The sequence below is a fragment of the Syngnathoides biaculeatus genome, chromosome 1 (genome assembly GCF_019802595.1).
Source record: "Syngnathoides biaculeatus isolate LvHL_M chromosome 1, ASM1980259v1, whole genome shotgun sequence".
Classification (NCBI taxonomy): Eukaryota; Metazoa; Chordata; class Actinopteri; order Syngnathiformes; family Syngnathidae; genus Syngnathoides; species Syngnathoides biaculeatus.
The window spans coordinates 1710938-1730000 of NC_084640.1; the positions used below are offsets into that span (position 1 = coordinate 1710938).

The 19063-nt window shown below is 41.5% G+C and overlaps 2 protein-coding genes across 3 annotated transcripts in view; one reads left to right on the forward strand and one right to left on the reverse strand.

Annotated features, from left to right (window-relative positions):
- Positions 1–847: 847 nt before the first annotated feature.
- On the reverse strand, positions 848–4387 carry LOC133501467 (transmembrane protein 42). Its single transcript, XM_061821298.1, has 3 exons — positions 4160–4387; positions 3511–3657; positions 848–3289 (listed from the first exon to the last, which is right to left on the reverse strand). Exons 1-3 carry the CDS (start codon positions 4334–4336, stop codon positions 3143–3145), a joined length of 471 nt encoding a protein of 156 aa, XP_061677282.1. The 5' UTR covers positions 4337–4387; the 3' UTR covers positions 848–3142.
- Positions 4388–12787: 8400 nt separating this feature from the next.
- LOC133501527 (oxysterol-binding protein-related protein 10) overlaps positions 12788–19063 on the forward strand; it is a 49689-nt gene continuing 43413 nt past the window's right edge. The window contains exon 1 of one of the 2 annotated variants that reach the window (XM_061821437.1): positions 12788–13531. In XM_061821437.1, coding sequence (XP_061677421.1) covers positions 13257–13531 — 275 coding nt within the window. In that variant the 5' untranslated portion in view covers positions 12788–13256. The remainder of the gene's footprint in view (positions 13532–19063) is intronic. The other variant, XM_061821392.1, reaches the window with a different exon arrangement.

The window sequence follows — 19063 nt, forward strand, 5'->3', positions numbered from 1 at the left end:
TCAGCCAGCGTGCGACCAATCAGGTGCTCCGATAATGTCGTCATGAGCCTTAAAGCATGAAATTGCTGACGAGTTCAGACTGAAAAGATGTGAACTCAGTGACTGAAAATCTCATGCAGGCCACTTGATGAATCATCCAACCACAGAAGGGGAGTTGGTGGAACATTTGATTTGAACTCGCATGTTGCGTTTCCTTGGGACACAGGAATTTTTATTTGTTTGGATACAATATCTTTACTTTTTTTTTTTTGTTTTAACATCTAATGGATATGCAGTCTGCTATCCATCTTACAGGAACAACACCAGGCTGTTTCCTTATAATTTGTATGGTCTGTCATGAATGCTATTTTAGTACTTTGTAGGAATTGCTTTTATAATGTATTTGATTAAAGGAGAAAGAGAAATAAAGTTATGTTGAGACAAAATGTCAAGGCTAGAATTTCCAGGATCTTTACTTGGGATATGTCTTCATCATTCACTATTTTTTCTTAAACCACATTTAAGAGAGGAGTCAGTAACCATAAAATAATTGGCAAACATTCACTAAGATATAACAAGATTGTATTGCCCTCAAACTAAAATAAATCCTAATCCAAATGTGCAGTAATTTGCAATCTTAGTTCTTTATACTTGTGATATGGCACACAAGTAATTGACATTTTAACGAATAAGGTTTTTAGAAAAACATGTTTGTTTTTCTATAGTCAGCAGCTCAAAGCAGCCTTAATTTACGCAGCACATTACAGCAAAAAGACAAGAAGCTCTTTTAATATCAGATTGCTTTTTTCTTTTCCACTCAAAGTACAAAGACAAACGTCGAGAGGAACATTGTGTCACGAGATGTTTATTTCAGAATTTTTGTGGGTTTTTTTTTTACCCTTCAAGTATTTACATTTTCACATTGTATTTGTGACACATCTAAGTGGAGAAAAAAAGTGACATTTGTCTGTGCAACAGCCGCATGAGCAAAGAGCACATTCCAGAAGCAGAGGTACTAAAAGTGCCTTGCAGGCATTTCTAAATTCGTACATCAAGATTGTCCCATTAAATTTAATTAGGGTCAAACTGTTGAACACACTCGGTCATGTCTTCGTTTCATTTCGGGACTTCATTAGGTAATTCTATTGAGAAATGTTTTGAAAAGGTTGCCTTTATGAAGACAATCTGCAGTCTCAAAAATAGACTGTGTTTACTGGTTGCAAGAATAAATTGCTATTTGTAGCTAAAGTGATACAATTTAAAAGACCTCTCAGTGTAAAACTCGAACCACAATGACACGTTAAATTAATATGCTCTGAGGCTATTAAAGCTGAACATCAATGCTAACAGAGAGAAGTGGAGTGACAAAAAAGCTCTTCAACAGGACTTTGCCACACATATAATATGCAATTAGACAGCCATGATTCTGTACATCGGTAGTTCTAAACTTTAGTACATAATATATCGTGGACATCAGCATTCCTAAAATGCAAAATTCATGTGAGGAATCGGTGTACAGTACCCCAACATGAAAAAAAATCCCATCTTTTTTGTCTTTGTTGTAGGTCGTCTCAATTTCTTATCACATTGTGTTTGTGGTCATATTACTAGGGATGCTTGTACATAAGTACTGTACAGTATACGTAACCTAGATACACAGCAACAATCGGAATGGGCATTTGTGCATCATCATTGTAATTACACGTTCATATTATATCTGGTCTGCTGCAAATTGTGAAGTCACTTGTTCTCTCTTCAGTGAAGACACAAATGACGTACGTAAACTATACAAAAATCCAAGGTTTGGCCGCAGAAGAGAACTTCCGCACTTGCTCACTGAGTGAGTCATGTGCTTGAGTGTGAATTCAGGACGAAGAGAGTATGCTTACATGTTAAGAAGCGGAACGTTACCTCCAAACCCCAACGTACACCACAATCTATTTTTAGTGTTATACAGAAAGAAATAATGTCAGTATTCAAGGCCTCTCACAGCTAAATGTGAAAAGAGGAGCTCAGTTCTTCAGCTAAGACTTAACGCCTTCATCATGCACAGATGTTTACAGTGAGTGTCAGTTATCTGAAAGAGATGCTTTGGTGACCTAATAGTTGCAGTACATAATTATTATGAATTAATGGTGACACTGTGCCAATGTGTATCTTCTTCTTTTCCTTTCGGCTTGTCCCGTTAGGGGTCGCCAAAGCGTGTCATCTTTTGCCATCTTAGCCTATCTCCTGCATCTTCCTCTCTAACCCCAACTGCCCTCATGTCTTCTCTCACCACATCCATAAACCTTCTCTTTGGTCTTCCTCCAATGTGTATGAACCAGGATAACATTGGATCCAGAGATCTAGAGTCTGATGCTAATGCCTGCACTTTTTCCTCATTTTTAACAAGTGTGACAAACCACTGGTCCCCTTTACCTCCCAAGCTTAGTGACAAAACTCTAAAATAACATCATGCCTACAAAAAAATCCAACAAATTGCTGTTCTAACACATTTTTCACAGATGAAAAAACATGGACAAGAGCCAAGCAAGCTGTCTCTTCATGTTTCCCTTCTTATGCCTTTTTTTTGGAGTTGTCAGTCTCTTTAAATTAAATTAAATGTTAATTTCATCATCTTATTCTCAGCTAGTAAGTAATAAAGTAGTAAAATGATGAGCTACAAGACTACTACAGTGTTCCATTCTTTGATGAATCCTAAAAAGTTGTGCTAATTGCTAACAAGCTAGCTTCTACAGCTTTTTAGGTTTACCGTTCCCTCTTGTTGCCCTTAATGTATTAATTTTGTGTGAACAGAAATATCCTAACTCTGTACAAAAAAAACATTTAGAAAAAACCCTAAATTGTTTCTACGATTGTTAGTTAGCATATTAGCTTGTTACTGCTAGCTGTACAGACCACACCAAAGCTACACGTTAGGACAGCAGGTGGACTCAATGGTGAGAGTTACTTCTGTCTTTTCAGCAATGGGTCAAGGGGGGGGAAAAAAATCATATTTTTAGTCTGTTTCTCTGGAGATGACACATTTCATAAATATAGACACCATAACTTAAATGGACATGATTTTTCTTTGGTGTGATGGAAAATAGAATTTAGAATCTATTCAAAGTATGGGTAGTATATAGACTGGCTGAACGCAGTTTAGTGGAGATGAGACAAATCATTCATCCCTCTTAGCGTTGGCGTCAGGTTGTCGATCCTGCGGCGAAACCCTCTGCAGTACGAGCAGGCCCGAGAACGTCAAGGAGATCCCGACCCACCACAGTGTTATTTGGGCCTCGCCAAAAATCAGCTGGCCCAGGAAAGCCTCGAAATGACAAAACAGTAAATAAATGCCAGTGAAAACATTTTGTCTCAGGTAGCCTCGATAAAATGATTTTTCTGCACTTTTATGCAGATTCTCGCTGATATATAATGGGTTCGTTCTTGTGACGCGCCTCTGCAATGTTATGTATTTTTTAATAATACAGAACCAAAATGGGATTATAAGAATGATTGAATGATGAAGTTAGAGAGGCTGCTACTCACGGAAGATACGAAGTTGGAGGCAGTGGTGGTCACAGTGGTCCGGGTGGAAGAGGAGGAGTACCTGAGTGCTTTGGCAAGGAAGGTCCACATCACGGCATTGCAGGTGAAAAGCAGACCCCCACACAACAGCCTCAGAGGGATGTGCAGCTAAAAAATGACATCATTGCAAATTCACATTCCGATTCCTTTATGTTTCGAAAATGGAGCTGCCCTATAAGCCACATATGCCCAAATTCTATTCAAAATTAGCCCCTAAAGTTGTTTTAAGCCATCCCCCCTTTGCTGAGCCTCAGCCTTTTCAGATTTGATGCTTTAAGTCACACATTTAATAGAAATTGTATTAAAATGTAAAGAAAAGTGTATCTTATCTTGCCTGGCTTGGAGCTTGATGTTGACATCCTGTACAATGAGCCAAAGAGCAAGGCTCACCTTGATTTTAACGTGTGGCAGCAGCTAGCCTTAATTTAAGGTGACTTATCAAGAAAGTTGTTTATTTATAGCGAGACATTGGTGAGAGTGAAAGAGTGGGATGACGGCAAAACAATGCGATGATACCACGCGGGTGCAGCGTCACACATCCAGCAGCACCCTCGTCATGACTGGTGCTGAAGCTGAGAAAGCTGCATCCCTTCCCTCATCCGTGACTCACCCGGTCGCAGGCGGTCGTTTCGTCCCCTTGACGAAATTTGCGTTGCTCGCCCCACGTCCGGAGCCCAGTCTCGCACACTCCCTTCAGGTAGTCCGCTCCCAGTGACAGCTTGGCCGACGACGACGCCACGGCCGCGAGGAAACCCGCCAGCAGTGCATAGAAAACTCCGGGGAACATGTTGAAAGAGGACAGACATCATGGGCTACTCCATCTTCCCACCTCGGGTGCTGCTGCTCCACTACAGAGCCGCCTGGCCTGGCTGCGAGCAAACGTGGGGTGCGTTTCCTCCGTTCAGCCGCCTGGTGGGAGTCACGGCGCAGAGAAGCGGCTAAGGGCCCGCGGTACGTCATGGGAGTTGTAGTCTATCTTTTTACCGGGCTTCAGAAATAAACAATCTCACACTTTTTTCCTCGTGGTTTACACTTCTACAAAAAAAAATTCAGCCATTTTACATTTATTTAGTCACACCATAAAAAAAATGCCAATATTAAATAATGACGTACACCACAAGATAAAAAAAATCCTTCCATTTTCCAACGCACTTAACATTTTTTACAACAATAAAATTGTACTACTGACAACCTCATCTTGTTTCTATAATGGCAGTAAATTTTTATTAAATTAATGTTAGCTTTTTGCGGTCAAATCTCTTGAAATAGGCTCATTTTATTTTGGAATAGGTGACAGTAACTGATTGCTGTCTTTGAAAGAATGTAGCCTCACAATTGTACCCATTAGAAGAAGCCACATACAAAAAGAGGCTAGAATACAGAATATCATCAACAAAGGTTATACTATAAATTGATTTGTAAATTTTATTTGTTATTATTGCACTTTGCATTTTTGTCACATTTCTGGAAACAAAAACCACCACAAAACAGCCCATTTATGGCATCCATAAATCCATATCCATAAAAAACATTTCCAACTCTTAGAATTGTCAATAATTTGTGAAGATAACTGACATATGTGTGTGGGAGTGACCAATAGTATTGATTTATAAAAAAGTAAGAAGTGGACCAAATTTGGTTTTAGGAAGATTCCATCTGACAGTGATGATATTCATGCAAATCCATTGATGATACGTAAATACATCTATGCAGATGACCTAAGAAGCCCTGGGTATAGAAAGCGCACTTCAGGGGATTTTTCAAGAATTTTACATTTTCAATTCTTCCACGTTGTTGTTCATCCAAACGGCAATGGAGAGTCCGTCCAATCAGCTGGAGGTAGGCCTACATCACGTTGCCGTCACTCCACAAGCATTATTGCAGCTGGAAGCAAAGGATAATCAATACTGATGTCACGGACAGTGAGTTGAAGCGTGACCTTACAAAAAGAATGAAAAGAATCCACATACTAATTAGCTGTTCTTTCAAGGACCATTTCTATAAGTACAAAATGAAAGTGGAATAGACTGGAGAAGGTTAAAGCCAACGAGTCCCAATTTCTTTCCTCTTTGACCTTTTACAGTGAGCAGACAGGAGTGTCTGATGATTAGAATCAAAATTATCCTCCAAATTAGAAGCATATCATTGCATCATTCAGAATGTAAGGATCTATAATGGGTGTGTTATTTTAAATCTCAGTTTGTTAATGGAAGGGTTTGGATGGGATTTGCACCCCAAAACCCAGAACTGTGAGGCAGTCATGCTAACCGCTCTCTCAGTGCTGCCTAGAAATTAACACTTTTTTTTCTAATTTCCAGAAATGATTATGCTTCTCTAATGATTTCCCCTCTTTTTAAAAATTATCCCAGCACTCCCGCGACCCTTGTGAGGATAAGCGGCTCAGAAAATGGAGGGATGGCTTATTGTTATTTTTGTGTGTGTATGAGGTGCAGATTAAATGCGTTGAAAATAGTGTGGTTTTTTTTAACCAGTAGATGTCTCTAATGTGCTTCACAAAAATATTTGCCCCCCCCCCCCCCCCAAAAAAAAATCATTCATTTTCCATCGCGGTTATCCTCATTAGGGTCGTGGGCGTGCTGGTGCATTTGTCAGTCAACTCTGGGTGAGAGGGGGGGTACAGCTGGGACTGGTCGCCAAGCAATCGCAGCCCAAACAACCATTCACACATAAAGGGAAGTGAGAGTCTTTTCCTAAGATCCCAAGTAACACACAAAAAGAAATGTATCGATATTATAATTTTGATGAAACTAGAGACCACATAAAAGACCTCATCAGGTTTCAAGCTTGCGACAGCATACCCAAAAATTGCCCTGTTAGAAGCCACCACCATTATTGTCACTTATTATTATTATTAAAATAAAATTAAAGTTTAAAGTTGACTATTTTTCATAAATTTGGCACAATGGGTGTCCCTGTATTGAGAAAGTGCGTGTAATTTTGAAACTAAAACCTTGTCCAAACAAAGCCGATGTCTTTGTAACAGTGTGTGAGAGCTACTCTAATTCGCCTGCATTTGCTCTTTGATATGCATCCAACAAATGTCCCCTTCATTACATGTTTTTTTTTTTTTTGCAGGGTACATGGCTTCTATCCTTTTCATCCTCCCATGATTTACAAATAATTCAACATGGCAGCAGAAAATGTTCTGCATCCAATTTGGCATAGGAATGGATGTTTGAGACTTTTTCGGAGGCCAACACACTCCGTGAACCTCTAAAAGAAATAGCAAGTAAAACAAACCAAACCAATAAATGGCAACTTTGAAAGTTTCTCTTCCATCTGATTGCAGATAAGTTTCAATTGAGCCATTATTTCTTTTTTCGTGTCAGGTTAGAGAGCTAATTGGGCTTCTTCTGTCCTTGTTCAGCTGAGCGATAACCGAGCCAATATGATCACTATGGCACCTTTACAGAAGACCTGTCAACCACCACCGCTCCCCCGCCCACAATCTTTTCCCACTCTTTTGGTGCTAATCAGAGTTTATATTAAACTTAAGTTGGCAAAAGGCTCAAGAATGACCTTATCAGCCGTCAACTGCAGATAAAAATGATAAGTGGGGTACAAATTTGAAATGAATAACCCGGAAACAAATATTATTGAACTATCCATTTTCTGAAGCTCATATCCATTTCAGTAAACCTTATGTACCATAATTTCTGGCCTTCAGAGCGCACCTGATTATAAGGCTCACCCAGTACATTTGTAAAGGAAATACCATTTGGTACATACATAAGCCGCAAGCACCCACATTGAAACCCACACCGGAACACGAGATATTTACAAAAAAAAAGACGGTACACAGAAAGAGTTTTCAAAATTTTAATACCTTGGCTTAGCTTAACATAGCCACAACATGGTCGCACGAACAAGGGTGGTAAAAAAAAAAAAAAAAAATCGGTGGCTACACAGTAGCAACACGGTAGGAAAGCAGTAACTGGGCCGGTTAAAAAAAAACATCTAAATCACTGATATGCACTAGCAACATGCTAACACAGTGCTAATGCTAGCGCAGAGACAACAGGGCCGGTTACAAAAAAACATACCAGTAAAAATCACTGAGACACGCCAGTAACACAGCAGCAACAGACTAGCACAGCGCTTATGCTGGTGCAGCGCCAGGCAGGGGCGGTTAAATAAAAACATATTGGTAAAAGTCACTTCCTCGGGACATATATTCCACCAGTCTCACTCTTACCTTTTCCACTTGAGTGCCCCCTTTCGGCTGTTGGAAAAAATGCACAAATTAACCGCATCACAGCATAAGTCGCAGGGTTGAAAGCATGTGAAAATAGTCGCGGTTCATAGGCCGGAAATTACGGTTCAAGTTGACACCCCGGACTGGTCACCAGTTACACTTTCATGCCGCCTGCACGGTAGTTGTGTGAATGAACCATCACAGACTACAAATATTTTCTGTCTATATTTATGATTCTTAGGTGCGGTGTCGTGGGAAGAAATTATTATAAATGTTAAGGGTGGATGAAAAATGCATGTAAATTGTGTATTCCCAGTTGCCTCTGTATCATAAAGCATCTACTTTGCAATTGTATCATTGTAGTGATACCTTGACTTTTATGTTGTTTCTATATGTTTAGCACAAAAGCCGTTCCTCTATAACAACTCTATGAATATTCACGTTCATCTTTAAACTTTGCACTCTACAAGAGCTGTATGCAACAATATTCCACATGCCCTCATGCTTTCACCTTCCCAAACAAGGCATGGACTCATATACACACCCAAGCACACACACACGGTGCTGATTGTGTCAGATTAGGTGGTCAATACCACCCTCTAGTCCATTAAGTAGTTATATTGGCTACTCTTTGTAGTTAATGTAGACTGGGGTAAAGAAAAAAATGGTTCAGGCTCCAATCACTGTAATGTCAGCGAGGGGAAATTTTAACAGGTTGAGCAATTTGGAAATCACAACCATTCTTCAGAAAAATACACTTTTAAAGTCATACAGCCAGAAGCCTAAATCTTGTTGGATGAATAAACAACATATCTTGTAAGACGTCATTCCAGTTTGTTTTACTTTTTTGTGTGTGTGGGTTTTTTTTTTTCACTCATTCCAAATGTGACCCCAAAATCATACAAGTGAAGAAACAATGACATTTTCTCATACATATTAAAACGCTCTCCATGACCTGACAGCAAAATCTAATTAAAATTATCTTTTGAAAACTAAGCCCTCTCTGGCCCCATCTGAAGAATCTAATTTAGTTTTAATTATTATTTTAAAACTGAGCACGGCAGTAGAAATAATAGCCAATCAATACTCTATCAATCTTTTTCACACGTCGACTGCACCTAAGGAGGCTCAGTGGAGCAGTGTACAGGTATACGAATGCTATGTGTCCTAAATGGGGACGACTGCACGGCTGAACTAGAAAAACCATTACGTATGTTACGTCGCTCCTCAACCCCGCCTCTTCCGCCTTGCAGGGACATGAAATGAGGCTACTTTTAAATATTGTCCTTTGCACGTAGGGCTATTTGTCAAGGGATGGTGTCACTTTAGCATTTCTATTTTTTTTTTTTTACATAATCCTTATTTGGATTGGACTACATGTGTAAATGTATTTTTGGTCCCTAGTTGAATTATTGTCTGCGTCTGACAATAGAGCTGTCTGTAGATTTCCATCAGGCTTCTGATAAGACAGCTGATGAAATAATGCATTCATCTGTATTCAAAGTCCGCCAGCACTTTAACATGAAGTCTGCCATGCGACATTTTTTCCCAATAAGCTTTCAAAATGAGTCCGGCCAAGTAATGAATGCCTGGTCTGCCGTATCGCTTCAGGGAACCAAACTCCTTGAGCGCGATTCATTAAAAGCTATGAAATATTTTACCAGGGAAATTGAGAACCACAGAACATATGAGAGGGGCCGATGAAACATTCCCGCCCCCCAACCTCATATTTTAACTTCAAAACTGAGTCTTGTTCTTTTCTTCTATCTCGAATCCTGCATCAGTTCCCTTCTGAAAAGGTGGTCATTGTTCTAAATGTCAAATGCATTTAAAGAAAAGTCTGGGTTCAGCACAAGGTAAGACTCTGGCAATACTCCTTGACATCAAAATCAATATATAACCCTTTATTAGTACACTTTATGGCCCAAAAGTTTTCAACTCAATGTTATTGTGCTATCATTCATCCATTTGCTGAGCTGCTTATACACACAAGGGTCATGGGAGTGCTGGAGCCTATCCTGAACTGGTTGCCACCCAATCGCAGGGCACATAGAGCCAAACAACAGCTATTTCTCATTCAATACGACTTCTGTAAGGACACAATTTGAAATGTTGGTGAACAACTTCACTGTTATTCTTCAAGAAATTGCTTGTTGACATTGATGATGTTCATTTTTGTTTGGCTCATGCAAACATGAAGTTCTTTAAGCTTTTATAAACCTGACATTGGAAGCATCCTCCGCACACTGTCCAAAGATGAAGGTAGTTTTGTAGAAATTAATTGAATAAGTTGTAATGAGTGTACTATTTTGTTTTGGCTAGGACTGTGTCGAGTAATACAACTCAAACATATAGCCTTATATAATCGTCACCATCGAGTACAAATGTCCAACTAAATTTGGTCAATTTGATAATTTTTCACAAATCGGTCAGTCCACACATTGGTCTGTTATTGTTACAGAATTATTGACCAATCTAAAGGGTTAAGAATGCTGACGACAGTTATGTTATATTAAAAATAAACTAAACTTAGCTCATTTTCGGGTGTACTGCACATCATGTTCATTTTTTTTTGTTCGTTGTCATTATAGTTATTAACTTAGTGTTGACAGGATATTATACTAACCATGACAAAAACTGTCTACAATTCTGTGGTCAGGATATTACTCCTCTACACCGTCACTGGTATCCTTCTTTGATAGATATCATATTCAGATGCAGGCAGGGTGAAACTTCATTTGAAGCATGAAAAAGATTTGGATTTTACAGGACTTTAAAACCTGTTGGTTTAAATTTCCACTTTGCCTTTGGAAGAAATAAATGGGCTGTACAAGCATGACGTTACAACATGCCATATGTTCTTAATTTCTGAAAAGATGAACATGTTCTGAAGTAAACCCTCCACAGTGACAGGCCTATGGGTGTTAAGAGTGGAAGGCTAGGGGTTCACCTCATGGCGTCTCAAATGCAACAAACCGTTTTTAGCAGAAAGGAGGACTGGGATGGAGGAAAGCGGGTGCACTGCAGAGGAGAAGAAGGGAATTCAATCAAAGCCTCTTTCATATTTTACAACACTGAGGTGTGAGGATGATGACGCATGCAATTTTGATCTCGCACATATAAGGAAGTGATGAAGCAGAGGTAATTATTATTGCTAATGATGACGAAAGCGATTAGGCTTGTTGCAGAGTTGCAGAAGCTACTACTCCCACCAGATTTATTTATACTGGTGCAACTAATTGATTGTTTCATTACTGTATTACATGAACGCATTTGGAATTGAAAGGATCTCAATGGGTTGATTTATGATGAAGTGCAGCTGACCCCAGCTTGAATCGCAAGCTTTTAAACAACACCTCTCTCTCTCTCTCTCTCAGGATTTTTTTTTCTTTTTTACTTTCCTGTATTGATCTTGTCTTTGCGGCTGCCTCAACAGACAAGCGGCAGGAATCTATCTAAGCCCCATTAAGTGTCCTGCAGAGATTCATCCAGGCAAACCTTCATCGGTCTATGCAGTCATTGTCTCTTGTGATAGCCTGTGATGTTTCTCTGTCTGTTAGTTGTTTAAAAAAAAGTCCTTTTATCCTGTTTGTTTACATGTCTTTGTGTCGAGCCATTCCAAAAAATTAAATCAAGTCAAATCTGATAACTATGTTTAGTTTTGGCCAACAGTGCTAAAGAGGTATGTACTTAATTGTGGTACTACTATGTAGTAATGCACAATTGATACATATCCATTCTTCTACGATCCCATGAGGAGAACCTGGGATGAGTGGATGTTGGGGATCACACCAGCCTCTTCTGCGCTGCTTCTTATTGTTGTGGCTGGCGTTCCCTGCCAGCTCCAGGATCTCAGCACAGAGGTACTCCAAGATGGCGGCGAGGTAGACTGCAGCGCCATTGTCCACACGTCTGGTGTGGTTGCCCTTCCTCTGCAGCCTGCGGGTGCGCCCAACTGAGAAGACGACGGCCGCTTGCAGGAACCTGGAAACTTTGACTTTGGAGCGGCACTCTTTCCTCGGCCAAACATCTTAGTGCTTTTCTGTGGCTTCAAAATAAGAAAGACAGAAGCACAAAAAAACAAAGTCCAAAAATCATGAAACGAGGTCTGATAAGGCAACAAATTGGGACAAAACAAGACTTGACTATAGTGGCACAGGAATGCTGTAACAAAGGAAATGCACCAAAAAGATACTTGCGTACTCACACACAGAAGGAGCACACACGGGTGCAGCGGTTCTTAGCTCTCCAGTTTAGTGCTTTTTCTTTTTCTCCATGCTATTTTACTTAGTCTTTTATGGCTGGCAGCGAAGAAGGCCAGATTTCCCATTCATACTCTGTGTGACATGGAAATAAGCTTTGGTCTGATAACAGCACTCACATTCAAAACAGCTCCAGTCTGATCAACTGTTGGTGATATCGCCGCAGCAAAGCATTCATAGCAAGCTTGCGTTTAGATCATGTGATGTGGAGTCTTACAATCAACAGAATTCACCAAGTGCATGGGAGGGCTGTATTTGGTGGAAGGGGATATAAAGGTCCACTTTATGGACAAAATTGCAATACTGTATGGGGTAAACCCCAGCAACTGTATATCACGGCTCACCTGTTGCAGTCCTGCTATATATCGGATTTTCTTTGTTTAATGTAACACTTTTCACTCTATATTTTGTATGTATTGTACAAACTTTTGCGTCACCTATTCCTCTTTCTCACTTTATTTTACAGTATTTGCTTGAATGTTATTTGAGAAATGTTCAAAGACCATTAAAACAATTAGGTACCATAATGCTGTAAAAGAAGGTGCAACATTTCTATATCACAGGTTTTCAACTTATTGTAGGGGTTGAGAACATAATCCCAGTAATGAATGGGGATTACTGTACTACAGTCTTTAAGAAAGATGACCCAAGACCAATTTCACATGACAGTATTTTTTTGCCCCTTAAAAGTTTGAATTTTTGTCTCTTTATTGTTTCGGTCGTTAAAAATATTTTTACCACTCCACATGATAACAATACACAGAGTCTCAAATACTCATGACTAATTATAAAGATGAGCGATTTATTTATTCTTTTCGTGCTGAACAAGACTTCTAAATATCCTGAGGTTTTGCAGCCGAACTGCGGTTGTAAGTATTCGCATTGTCGTAGATGATGATGTGGATCACAAGGCTCCGTTGGAACTTCCGGGGGCGGGTTTGAAGGGGGGGGGGGTCGAGTGGGCGTGTCTTCGTGGCTCAGTGCAGCGGTGTCATACAGCCTCGCACTGCAGAGACCAGAAAGAGACTCGAACACCGCCGAGAAAGATGTCAGTTGTTCCACACGGCGGGGGGCGCGCGGATCCCGGTCACTGTGCTGTCACGACACGTCCACAGCCTTTGCTTTTCGTCTTGTTCGCCACTTCAATGCACTGGTGAAATCCTTGGTGGGGCTCCATCCCCGTCCCCCCTCCTCTTCCGCCTCTTCTTCTTCGCCGTCCCGTCACAAGCATGGACAAGACGCCAAGCAGTCCACATCACGGAAGCAACCGCAGCAACTCTTCGTCTTCAGACCGAAGCAACTCGTCGAAAAAACCCGGCGGGCGGACGGGTTCGCCAAGCCCCGGCTCCGGCCCACAGTACGGTCCCACGGGGGCAGGGGGCGGCCGGGGGGGCGCACTGGGGATCAGCACCGGTTCGCAGCCGCAGCAGCAGCTGGCTCGCAGGCGACAACTGGAGGGAGTTCTCAGCAAATATACCAACCTTATCCAAGGATGGCAGAACAGGTAAAGAAACCCTCACACAGAATTAGTTCATCTCACTTTTTGGAATGGCTCCTTGTTGTTTCTTGTATTGTCCACGTTGCACTTAAGGGGGTGGTGGTTGGGGAGGGGGTGGAGACTTATTTAAATACAAACTGGAGCCTACAGCTTGAGATGTGTTGGTAGGGATTGAATTATTTTTTCAACAAAGCAAAAAACTATTTTGGTACATGCAAGTCAGCTGTGGGGCAGATACTTTTGTTACCGCACTTAAGAAGATTTTTCCATCCATCCATTTTGCAAGCCGCTTATCCTCATGGGATTTTCTTTGCTCACATATTTGTCTGATTACTTTTCCCCTTAATTCCATGCATTTGAAAATGGATGCTTGTACTTACTACACTTATTTTGTTAGTGCAGGTGTTACAGAAAAAAAAAATACATCCACAGGGTAACAAGTGTAACATGTGATCTTAGCTGCATTGAGATTTTATAAATTGGAACAAGTCAGGGAAAACATCATCATGGAGGAATATGTTAAGGAAAGCATTACTGACGAGGCTTTAGATTCATCCGTCCATCCATTTTCTTAGCCACGTATCCTCACGAGGGACGCGGGAGTCCTGGAGCCTATCCCAGCTGTTAACGGGCAGGAGGCGGGGAACACCCTGAACTGGTTGCCACCTAATCGCAGGGCACAAAGAGTCAAACAGCCGCACTCACAATCACACCAAGGGGCAATTTAGAGTGTCCAATTAATGTTGCATGTCTTCGGGATGTGGGAGGAAACCGGAGTACACGGAGAAAAACCACGCAGGCATGGGGAGAACATGCAAACTCCACACAAGCGGGTCCGGGATTGAACCCGAGACCTTGGCGAAACTATGGAAATACATTGTTTTGATAGCATAAAACTCAAGGCAACATGCTGGCTCTTAACAACTTGCAACAAGTAACTTCTTTCTTCTTCTCAAAATGATGATGATGCAAGTTTTACTTTTGTACTTAAGTGTACGTCAGTCATTACTTCTCCCCCCTTTCGCTGAAGTACAGAAGTTGAATATGTACTTCTACTTTGTACCAGGGTGTGTTTTCCACGAGTACGTTATTTGCAGTACTTCTTCAGGAGCTACATTTACCACCTCTGATGCGACCTGATGCCAAAATACTCAGATTTTGTTTGTCATTGTTTAGCTTTCTATGTTAATATTGTCATATAGATGTAATGTTATACAATGTTCAGAAAAGACTTTTTGGCAATCAAGTCGACGGCCAGAATCATATAATTAGTCTTTTTGAGCTTTTCATTCACTCTATGCGTCCCTGGGTCAGGTTAATGGTGGCCACTCTCGCCTTGGTGCCTTGTGTTACCGCTGTCATTCTAGTTTTTATTCATGTGTACTTATTTATTTATTACATTGCTTCTTTTGAAACACTGTGGACATTTTCATAATGAGCCCGCAGAGCGGCTCTGCCACTGTTGACATCCCAGCAGTGCATTATTGTGTGATTCATGGAGCATTTATGACTTTACTCACAGGCAGCATGATATTGTAAAAAGCAAATTTGAAAAAAAGTGTGATTTTTCTTTAACCCTGAGTGATATATTGCAATGTAAAAGAATTAAATACTGGGTAACAGACAACGTGAAAACCAGAACACATTTGTCATGTTAATGCAGCCCGAGGTTGCACGGTGGGACAGCTGGTAAGCAAAAATATGCAACATTAATTGGATACTCTAAATTCTCCTAGGTGTGATTGTGAGTGCGGCTGTTTGTCTATATGTGCCCTACCATTGGCTGGCAACCAGTCCAGGGTGTACCTTCCCTCCTCCCCGTTGACAGCTGGGATAGGCTCCAGCATAACCCTTGTGAGGATAGGCGACCAAGAAAATGGATGGCTGGATGAATACAGCCCTATGGGGGCACAAGCCAGTGCAATCTGTCGGCTGGTACCAAGCCCGGATAAATGCAGAGGGTTGCGTCAAGAAGGGTATCTGTCTTAAAACTTTCCCAAACAAATATGAGTGTTCACCTAAAGAATGCTATACTAGATCGGTCGTGGCCTGCTGCCCCTCCCACGCCGGCACCGTGAACCTGCAGGGCGTCAGTGGAAATTCAGCTACTCTGGGTCTGAGACAAAGATGAAGGTGAAATCAGATTCTTTGGCAGAACGAGACGAGGAAAGCACTGAGCCTACAACTGAGTGTGGGGACTGTGAATGTTGGGTTTATGACAGGAAAAGCTCAGGAGTTGGTTCACATGTGATTAAGAGAAAGGTCGATAAATAGTGTATACAAGAGAGCAGTTGGAAATGCAGTAAGGCTAGAAGTTTATGAGCAGGGTTTTAATTATTTTACAATGTAGTAGATGGGAAGAGAAATTGAGTAGGGGTTATTTTAAAGGAAGAGTTGGCTATGTCATGGAGGTGAAAAGAGTATCAGATCGAGTGATGAGGGTGAAATTTGAAGTTGAGGGTGTTATGTATAATGCGATTAGCGGCTATACCCTACAGGTAAAATGTAACCTGAAGTTGAAAGAGAAATTCTGGAAGGAACTAGATGAAGTAGTTCTAAGTATCCCAGACACAGAGAGAGTTGTGATTGGTGCAGATTGGAATCAGAATCAGCTTTATTGGCAAAGTGTGTACAAACACCCAAGGGATTTTTCTCCGGCAGTCGGTGCTGCCCTAGTTCAACATTCAGAACAACGAACAACAAAATAACAAGAACAAAGAACAAGAGGCGTTTCTGTTTATAAGAACTACTCCTGATTGGAGTCACAGATGTGCAAGATGCAAAGTCTTCTTCATTGAGAGCAGGTAAAAGATAAGAGTGTGTCAACGTCCCACATTGTGTTAAGCTTGAAAACAGGGGAGATGAGGAAGTGATGGGTAAGTCCGTACTTATCTAATCCAGGAAAGGAACTGTAAGGGACAGATGGTGCTGGACTTTGCAAAAAGGATGCAAAAGGGCTTTCGTGAACATTTTTTTCCAAAAGAGGCAGGAACATAGGTTGACCTACTAGAGCAGAAGTAAAAGCATGCAGGTGGATTACATTTTGTGCATACGATGTATTCTGAAGGAGGTTACTGACTGTAAAATAGTGGTAGGGAAAGTGTAGCTCGTCTGCATAGGATGGTGGTGTGTAGGATAATAGAGAACCATGTGGTGGAAACTGAGAAAGGAAGGATGTTGTGCGGCCTTTCGGAAAGAGGTGAGACAGGCTCTCGGTGGACAGGAAGAGCTCCCGGAAGACTTGAAAACTACAGCCAAGGTGGAGGGAGACAGGCAGGAGAGTACTTGGTGTGTCTTCTGGGAGAAAAGAGGAGAAGGAGACTTGGTGGTGGAACCCCAAAATACAGGAAGTCATACAAGGAAAGAGATTAGCGAAGAAGAAGCGGGATACTGAAAGGACTGAGGAGAGGCGAAAGGAGTACATCGAGATGCGACGTAGGGTAAAGGTAGAGGTGCCGAAGGCTAAACGAGAGGCATATGATGACATGTAAACCAGGTTGGACATGAAAGAAGGAGAAAAGGATATCTACAGGTTGGCCAGAGAGAGCAATAGAGATGGGGAGGATGTGCAGGGAAGGGTGAGTAAAGTACCACTGTCATGAAATGCAGGACTTTTAGTATGCTATTAATGAAAAAACGGCAGCCAACATGGACCCATGCGTTTTTTCCCCCCACAAAACATGATTTTGACGTATACAGCATTTTTTTAACTTCCACCATGAAATTCCTCTCGAAGGGATTTGTTTTCGAGAAGAAGCAGGAAGTGATGTACATGGCAGAACCACCGTCAAGTGGACTCGTTTGTTTCTATTATTTTTACCACCAGGAAGGTAGCTTGTTGGTCCTTCATGTTAGCCAAAAATGCTGGCTCATTGCATTGCTGGACATTTTTTGAACACTCGGGAGGATGGATTCGTTCTTCATACTTTTACAAAAGACCCGGTTCGTCGTGAAAAAGCTTCGTGGGTTACAAATGACAGGTAGTTGTGTATACAGCTACTCAAAAAAGACAATAGTTGAGGGCGGCGTAATCCATAAATCAGGGTTGCTAAATGTGTCGATGTGCACATCGGAAGACTTCCATGCAGCAGTCGCTGAAGGATGGCCTCTGCAGGCCTTATGGATTGCTACCGGCCTTGTCAACAAGGCCGAGCTGGCCACAGGCCTTGTTGGCAAGACCGAGGTTGCTGCAGGCCTTGTCAGCCGGGGTGGGTCATGTCCGACACTGAAGTGGGCATTTATCATCGCCGCGTGGAGGTGGATTGGGTGGGGAGGTGGTTTGGCCCGTGATCTGCATATCATCTAAATATGGCTTGAAACAATAGGGTAATATTGCCCCGGACACTTCACTTGGTTGTGAGAGGTTTTTCTTTGAAAAGAGCTTCCATGTCTGAAGGGGCCTGTCCTACAGTAGGGGCCACACCGTGTTTTCAATGGTGAATGTCCGTGGTGATGTCACTGACAGTAGATTCAGCCAATATGGCTACCACTTGAATGTTGAATGAGACTTCTGAAACTTTGCGCATGGATGACGTGCTCTCCGCTCATATTTATTTTTTCGTATAGACATTAAAGTGAACAATGTTATATGTATTTTTCATTACAATATCTATTTTAGAATGTTTATAGGCATGACAGTGGGGCTTTAAGGATAGAGATGGAAATGTTGATTGGTGCCAGTTGTGTGCTAAATAGGTGGAAATAATACTTGAAGAAGTTGATGAAAGAAGAAAAGGAGAGAGAACGAAGCGTAGAAGAGACAAGTATGATGGACCATGAAGTGACAATGATGAGTATGGGAAAAGTGAGAAGGGCACTGTAAAGAGGATGAAAAATGGAAAGGCAGTTGGTCCTGATCACATACATGAGGAGGTATGGAAGCAATTTGGAGAAGTGGCTGTGGAGTTTTTGATCAACTTATTCAACAGAATACGAGCGGGCGAGAAGAGGCCTGAAAAATGGAGTAAAAGTGTACCAACTCCCATCTTTAAGAACAAAGGTGATTTTTTTTAATCTGTGGGAACTATAGAGGAATAAAGTTGATGAGCCTAACAATGGAGTTATGGGAAAGATTAGTAGAGTCTAGACTCAGGACAGAAGTAAGTATCTGCGAGCAACAGTTTGGTTTCATGCCTAGAAAGAGTACCATACCACAGATGCATTATTTGCCTTGAGGATGCTAATGGAAAAGTAGAGACAGGGAAAGTTAGAAGGAGCTACGTTGTGTCTTTGTGGATCTTGAGAAAGCCTATGACAGAGTACCAAGAGAGGAACTGTGGTATTGCATGCGCAAGTCCGGCGTGGCGGTGAAATATGTTAGAATAGTACAGGACGTATGAGAGCAGCAGAACAGTGGTGAGGTGTGCGGTAGGTGTGAGAAGAATTTAAGGTGGAGGTGTGATTGCATCAGGGATCAACTCTGAGCCGCCTCCTGTTGCCGGTGGTAATGGATGGGCTGACAGATGAGGTTAGACTGGAATCCCCTTGAACAATGATGTTTGCTGATGACATTGGGATCTGCAGAGAAAGCAGGGAGCA